Here is an 11,688-nt window from a genome sequence, read left to right on the forward strand (position 1 = left end):
AACCATCCATGACAGTACTCCAGTCATGTGAGTTATCCCACCAAGTCTCTGTTATTCCAATCACGTCATAATTCCTTGACATCACCAGGACCTCCAGTTCTCCCTGCTTGTTTCCAAGGCTTTGTGCATTCGTATATAAGCACTTGAGATAACCTGCTGATCGCCCCTCATTCTCAGTATGAGGCAGGAGCCCTCCCCTCACAGACATTCCTGCCTGTGCCTCCTCCCAGTATCCCACTTTCCCATTTATCTCAGGGCTTTGGTCTTCTTCCCCCGGTGAACCTAGTTTAAAGCCCTCCTCACTAGGTTAGCCAGCCTGCTCGCAAAGATGCTCTTCCCTCTCTTCGTAAGGTGGAGCCCGTCTCTGCCCAGCACTCCTCCGTCATGGAACACCATCCCATGGTCAAAGAATCCAAAGCCTTCTCTCCGACACCACCTGCATAGCCATTCGTTGACTTCCACTATTCGACGGTCCCTACCCAGGCCTTTTCCTTCCACGGGGAGGATGGACGAGAACACCACCTGCGCCTCAAACTCCTTTATCCTGCTTCCCAGAGCCACGTAGTCCGCAATGATCCGCTCAAGGTCATTCTTGGCAGTATCATTGGTGCCCACGTGGAGAAGCAGGAAGGGGTAGCGATCCGAGGGCGTGATGAGTCTCGGCAGTCTCTCCGTCACATCGCGAATCTTAGCCCCTGGCAAGCAGCAGACTTCTCGGTTTTCCCGGTGAGGGCGGCAGATAGATGACTCATTCCCCCGGAGTAGAGAGTCCCTGACCTCCACCATCCACCTCCTTCTCTTGGGAGTGGTGGTCGTGGAACCCCCCATCTCAGGACAGCGCATCTCATGCCTTCCAACGAGAGGAGTCTCCTTCTGCTTTCTCCCCACAGACATATCATCTGGTCCACTCTCCACAACGGTAACTGTGGAGAGAACATGAAAGCGGTTAGTTACCTGTGTCTGCGTTGCTGGAACCCGGACATTCCCCCTTCTTCTTCTGGAGGTCACATGTTGCCAAGCTTCTTCACTGGCCTCTTGGCTCCGCTGTGCAACCTGCTCTAAATCTTTAGAGCTTTGTGCCCGTAGAAGCATATCCTGACTTTTGTCCAGAAAATCCTCCGTTTCTCGTATGCAACACAGGGTCGTTATCTGTTGCTCCTGACCTTCAATCTTCTCTTCCAGTATGGAGACCAGCTTGCACTTTGTACACACAAAGTCGCTTCTGTCCTGTGGAAGAAAGACAAACATGGCACATCCAGTGCAGGTCACAATAGCTGAACCCCTCCCTTCCATACCACCTTCTTACTGTGAGCTTCCTCAGAGAAGTTGGCAAGATGTAAGCCTCACTGGGCTCACTCCAGGCGAACTCCCAGGCAAACTCCTGCTGTGTGCTGCTCTGCTGTCCCCCGCTGCTCAGCTGGTTCGCCGCCGCTCAGCTGGTTCGCGAAGCTCTGGCTATTTTTAAACAGCCAGGCTCCCCTGAAATACCCCACATACTATTTGGAAAGGTTTTATGGAATGAACTCCTTGTTCAGTGAATCACAGAATCGTAGAAGATTAGGGTGGAAGAGACCTCAGAAGGTCATCTAGTCCAACCCACTGCTCAAAGCAGGACCAATCCCCAACTAAATCATCCCAGCCAGGGCTTAGTTAAGCCGGGCCTTACAAACCTCTAAGGATGTAGATTCCACCACTTCCCTAGGTAACCCATTCCAGTGCTTCACCACCCTCCTAGTGAAATAGTGTTTCCTAATATCCAACCTAGACCTCCCCCACTGCAACTTGAGACCATTGCTTCTCGTTCTGTCATCTGCTACCGTTGAGAACAGTCTAGAGCCATCCTCTTTGGAACCCCCTTTCAGGTAGTTGAAAGCAGCTATCAAATCCCCCCTCATTCTTCTCTTCTGCAGGCTAAACAATCCCAGCTCCCTCAGCCTCTCCTCATAAGTCATGTGTTCTAGACCCCTAATCATTTTTGTTGCCCTTCTCTGGACTGTCTCCAATTTATCCACATCCTTCTTGTAGTGTGGGGCCCAAAACTGGACACAGTACTCCAGATGAGGCCTCACCAATGTCGAATAGAGGGGGACGACCACGTCCCTCGATCTGCTCGCTATGCCCCTACTTATAAATCCCAAAATGCCATTGGCCTTCTTGGCAACAAGGGCACACTGCTGACTCATCTCCAGCTTTTCATCCACTGTAATCCCCAGGTCCTTTTCTGCAGAACTACAGCTGAGCCAGTCCCTGTTGAACCTCATCAGAGTTCTTTTGGCCCAATCCTCCAAATTGTCTAGGTCACTCTGGACCCTATCCCTACCCTCCAGTGTATTTACCGCTCCCCCCAGTTTAGTGTCATCTGTGACCTTGCTGAGGGTGCAATCCATCCCATCATCCAGATCATTAATAAAGGTGTGGAATAGTTGTATGATACTGTCTCCCAGTAACTAACAAGAAGCTGTTTCTAATCAGGGTCATGAACACAATACCTGTGCAAGACTTTGCAAAAAGTCTTGAGAAAAAGACTTCTGGTCTGTGTTTCAGGAAAGAGCAGAGCAGAGGTGCAGGAAAGGGGAGTGTAATAGTGGTTGTATGTAATTTTCACCACTAGCTGTTACATGAGCATGGCAGAAGTAACTTGCACACTGAAGAGGATATTCGTGCAAACCTACTGTTTGCACTATTCACACATTTGTGACGCCAACCCCTCCCCCGCCCAGATGAAATAACTCTTCTTGTCAGCTTGTATCTTTGCAGATAGCTACAGACCCTTGCACTGGGAGACGGAGCAGTTCCTGTGAGGATGAAGAGAAGCCTGTAGGATGATCAAAATTTCTGTATTCAGTCGACATTGGCCAGGCAAAGCACTTCAGCTGCTCCTGGAGGGATTCTTGGGGGTCAGAGTGCCTCACCGGGAGGATTTATTACGGAAAGTGAATAGATCCTGGTTCTGATTGAATGTACACATGTAAATCTGGAGTGACCCACCTGAAGTCAATATTAGTGAATACAGAACGTGGCCCAGGAAATTTATCCCATGTGCTGCAGAAAGGCAGTGGCATAATTTGGACTCTTAGGAGTGGAGAAAAAATATTATAATGAGGCAATGAACCAGGTTTATAAATATCTTCAATGTAACACAGATAAATATAATGACTGTTTTCACCATCCACTTTATATAATGGGCCACACTCAGAAGTGGAGGTCCAGAAAGGCTGTCTGTGGGAAGGTCACAATTGTAAAATCACACAGCGCTCAAGTAGGCTGCGGAAATCCCAGCCACAGGCTATCAATGGGAAAAAGAGCTCAGCAGTATTCAAAGTGGGAATGGATGTTTATATGGGTAACCAGAAAATCTAGTTATGCTAGTGAGGAGTGTTTTAAAAACTGTTGGAATGGCTCTAAACCTTCCTGATTTACATCACAAAATATCTCTAACTAGTGGGTGTCAGGGGGAAACTTTGGGAGCAGGTTATCTCATACCTGCCTGTTGCAGAACTCCTTCCACCTTCCTCTGAAGCATGTGGAACTGGCCAGTGGATACTGGGCTAGATGGACTACAGGTCTCATCCAGTCTGGGAATGTCTATCTTGGTATCGGTCGTGTAAATCCTAGACTTTGTTTTTGCTGATTTTTCATTAGCTCATGGGAGTGTCTAGATTTGTACAGAGAGAGGAAAGATCTCTCATTAAATATCATCTAGTTGGCTGTTCTTTTTCCTTTCAGGAAGGAAAGTTCAAAACTCCTTGGATCTGCCCAGTACATAATGTCAGCTGTCAATGACACCAAATTCAAATCTAAAGTGTTCCTTCTCACTGGGATACCTGGGCAGGAAGATGTCCAAAATCTCTGGATCTCTCTCCCGTTGTGCTTAATGTATGTCATTTCAATATTAGGAAACTCAGTCATTCTGTTAGTTATAAAAACTGATCTAAGCCTCCATGAGCCAATGTACATGTTCCTTTCCATGTTGGGCATCACAGACCTTGGCTTATCAATAGCCACCATACCCACTATATTGGGCATATACCTGTTTAACTCTAGGGAGATCAGCCTCGATGCCTGCTTTACCCAGCTGTTCTTTATCCAGTCACTTCACTGCACTGAATCCTCTGTACTCTTGTTGATGGCCTTTGACCGATTCATCGCAATCCGTGACCCACTGAGATATACCTCCATCTTAACCCTCCCGAGAATAGCCAAGATGGGACTGGTGTGTGTTCTAAGAGGGGTGGCTGTGATGCTCCCACTCCCCCTTCTCCTGAAACGGTTCCGGTATTGTCGAGTGAATGTCCTCTCCCATTCTTACTGTATGCACCAGGAGGTAATGAAGATGGCTTGTTCAGATATCAGAGTCAACAATATCTATGGCTTGTTTATTACAGTCTTAACAGTGGGGTTCGACTCGCTGCTCATCTTTCTTTCATATGTGATGATCCTCAAAACAGTGCTGAGCATCGCGTCCCACAAGGAGTTCCTCAGGGCTCTGAACACCTGTGTCTCCCACTTCTGCGCCGTCCTGCTTTTCTACACACCAGAGTTCAGCCTGACTTTGATACACAGATTTGGGAAGGGCTCTTCTCCCTCGTTTCAGATTGTCCTGGGCTACATCAACCTCCTGGTCCCTCCTCTGATTAACCCAATTGTGTACAGCGTGAAAAGCAAACACCTTCGTTCGAGGATAATCAGGGTGTTCGTGAAGTGAAAGGTCAGTTTATGACCCGTCCCCAGCGCTGGTGGCATAGGATACAAGAAACACAGGACACGGCGACTTATTCCATCCTGGACCCTTATATCTGTGATGACATGAGCTACTGATCTCCACTCTGCACAGACAGGGTCAGATGGGGTCTAAGGCCTGAAGCAATGGTATAGCGGTTGTCTCCACCCACTGGTCAGAGAGGACAGGGCACTGGGGGAAGGAGACCAGGGCAGGCAGCAGCATTTGCAGAGTGACTGTGTTTGTGAAGAGCCAGGGGACCGATGGGATATTGGCCTATAAAGAGCCATATAGGTAGCTGATCCAACCTCAGAAATCCTGTCAATACTCTCAATAAAGAGAAGGGATGTGGATTTTGTTTCCATTACACCTGGCCTGTCACTGTCCCGTCTCTGGTTAAACATCCTTGGGCCATGAAGAAAGCTGCAGGGCTGTTCTGCAGTCGCAGTCCTGGCCCTTCCTGAGTGCTGTGGCTGCTCTGTGATCCATGGGGGTGGCACCAGCTGTGGACGGGGCTATTCCAGGGGCACGGACACCCACCCTTCCCCCACGCCCTCAGCCAGGTGCTTCTGACTGAGTCATACCAGAGACATCATTAATGCAGGAGCTGCAAGAGAAGCCATTCAGGCAGCCCCCGCTCCCATCACCACCGTTGGTGGCTCTGCACGCTGCACACCTGCTGAACCCACTCCACATGGAAACAGGGCAGAGCTGTTTCACTCACTGTGTGAGTGAGGGTCTGACACACAGGAGTCCTGGCAAGAGACTCAGGCCCATATTCCCCTTCCCTCCTGTCAGGGTTCCTTCCCCACTCTGAACTCTAGGGTACAGATGTGGGGACCCGCATGGAAGACCCCCTAAGCTTATTCTTACCAGCTTAGGTTCAAAACTTCCCCTAAGTACAAACATTGCCTTGTCCTTGAACAGTACGCTGCCACCACCAAGCGTGTTAAACAAAGAACGGGGGAAGAGCCCACTTGGAGATGTCTTCCCTCAAAATATCCCCCCAATCCCTACACCCCCTTTCCTGGGGAGGCTTGAGAATAATATCCTAACCAATTGGTTACAGAATCATCAAAGATCCAAACCCCTGGATCTTGGAACAATGGAAAAATCAATCAGGTTCTTAAAAGAAGGATTTTATCTATATAAAAAAAAAGGTAAAAATCATCTCTATAAAATCAGGATGGAAAATACTTTACAGGGTATTCAGATTCAAAACACAGAGGATCCCCCTCTGGGCAAAACCTTACAGTTACAGAAAACAGGAATAAACCTCCCTCTGAACACAAGGAAAATTGACATAAAACAAAAGATAAACTAATCCTCCTTGCCTGGCTTACCTACACTGGTTGCAATATTGGAGACTTGGATTGGGATGGGTTGGAGAAGATGGATTTCTGTCTGGCCTCTCTCAGTCCCAAGAGAGAACAACCACCTAAACAAAGAGCACAAAACAAAAGCCTTCCTTCCCCCAAGATTTGAAAATATCTTGTCCCCTTATTGGTCCTTTGAGACAGGTGCCAGCCAGGTTAGCTGAGCTTCTTAACCCTTTACAGGTAACAGGATGTTGCCTGTGGCCAGGAGCGATTTTATAGCACAGTACACAGAAAGGTGGTTACCCTTCCCTTTATATTTATGACACCTCCATTTCTGCTGCCCCAGCAATGCAAAGGGGTAGAAAGCGGTCTCAGCTGCCACACAGAATCACGGCTATCTCCTGTTCTAGTCCAACCCATTTAGTGTAGGGTGACCACCTTCTCAAAAGGAAAAACCAGGACACACACAGGAGCCCTGCCCCCTCCATTGCTAAACCCCTGGCCCGCTTCTTCCCCCTAAACCCCCACCTCCTGCTCCTCCTCTTCCCACAACCCCACCCACTGACCAGGCTGGATGTCAGAGCGAGGCCAGGGTAAAAGAAGCCCAGGGAGCAAGTGCCGCTCTGGGAAACCCAAGACCCTCCACCTGCCCAGTTCAGGGGACTTGGCCTCGGGAAAGAGGAGCAGGGTAGGGCCTCATAGAGAGGGGGGGCTAAGGACATCAGTCCTCCAACAGTGAAAACGGTGGTTCTGCCCATGAGCAAGTGTTGATCGGCACTGCAGGGAATTCAGGACAAATGCTGTTCCGGAGTCTTTCAGCCCACACTGGGCCTTGAACTCTGCATTTTGGGACTCTCCTGCTCAATTTGGGATGCGTGCTCCACCCTAATTCAGTGACCATTAGAGGTTGCGTGTTGGGGATTGTCCCCTTTATGGGTAGGAGGGATGAGGGGTGTCGGTGAACCCTTGGTCCAGGGTGTGGTCCTTTAAGATTCCTGTGACTTTTAGAGCTGAGAGAAGCTTTGGACAGCCAGCTGGTGGGAGACAGGAAGATGGTCACAGGGAATAGTTAGTGCTTAGGGAAATCCCAGGCTATTGTTTTTAAGGGCCTGGGACAAGGGTCTTGTAGGGCAGGGCATGGCTCCCTTCACTCCATGCGAAATAGGAGCCTTAGGAGGGCAGGCAGGCTGCATCCTCTCTCGAAACATGGGCCACACCAGCAGGGGAAAGACAGCTGTCCTCGCTCAGCCCCGGGGAAAGGGACTGAGATATCATGGATACCAGACGGCGAGAAGCCAGTGAGGTTGCAGCAAGCCTGAAACAAGAATGACCCCAGCAAGCAGGGTCGTGGGAGGCTCCTGAGTAAAGGAGAAAGATGGGGCTGTAGGGTCAGAGACCCTGTGTTTTGGAGACGAATGAATTAATGTGGTCCCACAAAAGGGGGTCTTGTTTTAAGTATCCTAGGCTGAGAGTAAGTCATTGCAAGGACCTTAGAGAGAAGGCCAGGGTGCCTCTACCTCAGGCCCCAAGGGGCATTCTGGGTTGGCCCCTGTCCACAGGGTCTTAGCCGGAGTGGACTGTGCACTTGCAAGCCGTTACCACTGGGTGTAGATCAGCCCAGCCCCCAGGTGAGGCCTCATCTGGAGTACTGTGTCCAGTTTTGGGCCCCACACTACAAGAAGCATGTGGAAAAATTGGAAAGAATCCAGTGGAGGGCAACAAAAATGATTAGAGGACTGGAACACATGACTTATGAGAAGAGGCTGAGGGAACTGGGATGTTTAGTCTTCAGAAGAGAAGAATGAAGGGGGATTTGGTAGCTGCTTTCAACTACCTGAAAAGGGGTTCCAAAGAGGATGGATCTAGACTGTTCTCAGTTCTAGACTGTGGTAGCAGATGACAGAACAAGGAGTAATGGTCTCAAGTTGCAGTGGGGAAGATTTAGGTTGGATATTAGGAAAAACTTTTTCCCTAGGAGATAGGTGAAACACTGGAATGCGTTACCTAGGGAGGTGGTGGAATCTTCTTCCCTAGAAGTTTTTAAGGTCAGGCTTGACAAAGTCCTGGCTGGGATGATTTAGTCGGGGATCAGTCCTGCTTTGAACAGGGGGTTGGACTAGATGACCTCCTGAGGTCCCTTCCAACCCTGATAATCTATGATTCTATGATGTTTCAGCCAGTCTATGGGTAATGGCTGCTATGACTCAGCAGGGCAGACAAGGGCAGGCGACCAGACCACATGACACTGAACTCCATGTTGGTACCCGTATTTTTCCACAAACTGGGCTGGGAACTTCACTTGAAACAAAGGGTTCTCACCATACTGAAAAACTAAACAAGGTGAGGAGTGACATCCTCTCTTGAGCTCACTCTCCACACAAGAGAACTCCTGGAAACAACTGAAGAAAGAAATCTGAACAGGGAGAAGTGTTGATCCCAAACTAAAGGGATTTGAAGCCTGTGTATGAAAACCTGGTGGACTACTTGTCTCACCAGCCAGGGTGAGAAATTGTTAATTCATAACCAGGCTATCTAGTATTTTAGGCTTATTTTGCATTTTTGTTTATTTTTTATGTAATCTGCTTGCATCTGACTGCTATCACTTATAATCACTTAACATCTATTTTTCTCTATTTAATAAATGTGTTTTATGCTTTATCATAATCAGTTTGTTTTGAGTGAAGTGTCTTGGAAAATCTCAGCTCTGTAAATAAAGTTTCTTGCATATCTTTCCCACATGAGGGGATAGTGACATATATTAATGAGTATGCATTGTGCAGATCCCTGTGCAGTAGAAGATGGCATAATTCTTCTTCAGCAAGGGTGCAAGACTAGGGAGATGGGAAATTGTCTGTTATCTCTTGTTTGTCCCTAAGTGCCTTAGGTAAAGCATTCAGGTAGCTCAGTTGGTTTTCGGCACCAACTGCTGTCATGCTGGATGATAACAGAGCCTGAAGCTGCTGCTTGTGTCACCAGAGAGCATTGTGGAGAGGCCAGCCAAGCTCAATGGACAGCGGGTTCAGTGATTCCATTTGATTCCAGACTGAATGCCAGGGGGGACAACCAATCACAGAGGTTTTAGAACAAACTGATAAACTAAACATTAGAAGACACCAAGACCAGATGACATTCACTCAATAGCTCCAAAGAACTCTAATATCAAATTTCATAACTACTAACTGTGGTATATAAGCTATCACTTTTATCAGGCTTTGTACCAGGTGACTTTAAAAAAAGTCTCCAGAGGTGATCTAAGCTATTTTAGGCCAGTAATCCTAACTTTAATACCAGCCAAATTGATTTAAACTATAGTAAAGAACAGAATTATCAGACACCCACATGAACATCATTTGCTGTGGAACAGTCAACATGTCTTTTGCAAAGGAAAATCATACCTCACCAATCTATTAGAATTTTGTGAGCGGATTAACAAACATGTGGGCAAGGGCGATCCAGATGATATAATGTATTTGAACCTTACCAAAGGTTCTTCAGAAAAGTAAGCAGCCATGGGAAAAGAAGGAAGGGTCTCTCCTGGATAAGTAACTAATTAAAAGATAGAAAACAAAGGGTAGGAGTAAATGGTCAGGTTTCAGAATGGAGAGAGGTAAATCGTGGGGTCATCCTGGGTCTGGAGTGGGACCAGTGCTGTTCCACATATTCATAAATGAACTGGAAAATGGCGTAAGCAATGAGGTGGAAAAATTTGCAGATGAGATAAAATTATTCAATATATTTAAGTGCAAAGCAGACTGTGAAGCATTACAGAGGGATCTCACAAAACTTGGAGATTGGGGAACAAAATGGCAGATGAAATTCCATGTTGATAAATGCAAAGTAACGCACATTGGAAAAACATAATCCCAACTGTACAGAAAAAATGATGGTACCGAATTATCAGTTACCACTCAAAAAAGAGATCTTGTTGTGGATAGCTCTCTGAAAACATCTGCTCAGTGTGCAGCATCAGTCAAAAAAGGGAACAGAATGTTGGGAACCAGAAGTGGTGAACATAAAAGACCTAGACACTCTAAGCTTCCCCTGGTGTTGCTGTGGCCACTGCCCAGCAGTTGCAGGGTTCACACAGGGAACTTTTTATTATTATGTACCATGCAGCTTCCAGGGTAGCTGAGGAGGCAGTATCTACTACTCAGCTTCTTCAGTAATCTCGCTGCACGCCATGGAGATTACTGATGAAACCAGGAAGCTGAGAAACACAGACCGCTGTGTCAGGTTGTCGCCCCTAGGGTGCAGTCTGGGAGCTGTGCGAACCGCTGTGCCCCTTAGCCCCCCCAGTTGGGCGGGCCAATCTTACACTGCTTTGTTGGTGACACAAGCAGCCTCTTCAAGCCCTGTTATCACCCAGTATGACAGCAAGTGGCACCGCACTGAGCCTCCTGAGTGCTTTACCTAAGCCACTCAAAGACAAGCAGGAGACAACAGCCAATTTCCCAGCTCCCCAGCCTTGCACCCTTGCTGGAGTAAAAACCCAAAATTGTACCCTCTTGCACTGCACAGGAATCTGTATGCCATAAGCTCATTAATATAGGTCACTTTCCCCTTGATGTGGGAAAGATATGCAACAGCCTTTTTACACAGAGCTGAGATTTTCCCCAGAGACCTTCCTCAAAACACACTGGTAAAGATAAAGCAAAAAACAGGTTTATTAATTACAAAGGATGGATTTTAAGGGATTAAAAGTGATAGAAATCCGATCAAAGCAGATTACCTAGGAAATAAACAAAAACACAAACTAAGGTTAATGTGATAGATAGACTGGATCTGAATTAGTAATTTCTCACCCTGACTGATGATACAAGCAGTCCACCAAGTTTCCATATGCAGGGTAGAAATCCCTTTAGCCTGAGACAAGCACTTCCCTCAGTTCAGTCTTTGTTCCTCAGGTGTTTCCAGGAGTTCTCTTGTGTGGGCAGTGAGGCCAAGAGATGATGTCACTCCCCACCATATATAGCAGAAAAATACAGGTACCAAAATGGAGTTTAGTGTCATGTGGTCTGGTTCCATGCCCTTGAATGCCCTGCTGAGTCATAGCAGGCATTAGCCATAGACTATCCTGAACATTCTCAGGAAGGCTCACCAGATGGGGTGTAACGTTCTCCTAGAGACAGTTGTTTTCCCTAATGTTCCATTACGCAAAATAGGCCCTTCTCAACAGGCTATCTGGACTGTAAGAATTTTGCCTAGTGGGTGTCACCCAGGTGTAACTAAATTTGAAATACAGATACATAGTGAATATTAATGACTTCAGATGCAAAAATGATACAGGCATTCAAATAGGATCACCATATTCTGTGGACTATATTTTCATAGAAACCTCATAAGACATTTTTCCATGTACAAGGTAACACATGTAGCCTATATGGCTAACCTGCTTGCTTGCCTATAGAGATATATTTTCTTATAGATTTCTTATTTCCTTATGGTTTTGACTATTTGTTTTATTATAATAGGTTATAATAGGTTTATATTAAAGTAATTTGGCTGTAATGCAAGTGTCTTACACAATGTAAACATACAAATGTTTGGGACCTTTCACCCAGATAGCAAAGTTGGCTCACATATGTTCGGGACCTTTCACCTACATAGATGGTGATGAGCTAAAGCATAAGGTCCACATATGACGTGTTA

At 46.9% G+C, this 11,688-nt stretch overlaps 1 protein-coding gene across 1 annotated transcript; it reads left to right on the forward strand.

Moving 5' to 3' along the window:
- Window positions 1–3,766: 3,766 nt before the first annotated feature.
- LOC144278572 (olfactory receptor 51G2-like) lies at window positions 3,767–4,705 on the forward strand. The gene has a single exon (XM_077839938.1). It carries the CDS (start codon window positions 3,767–3,769, stop codon window positions 4,703–4,705), a length of 939 nt encoding a protein of 312 aa, XP_077696064.1.
- The last annotated feature ends 6,983 nt before the right edge of the window (window positions 4,706–11,688 follow it).

The sequence above is a fragment of the Eretmochelys imbricata genome, chromosome 1, assembly GCF_965152235.1.
Source record: "Eretmochelys imbricata isolate rEreImb1 chromosome 1, rEreImb1.hap1, whole genome shotgun sequence".
NCBI classification, from domain to species: domain Eukaryota; kingdom Metazoa; phylum Chordata; order Testudines; family Cheloniidae; genus Eretmochelys; species Eretmochelys imbricata.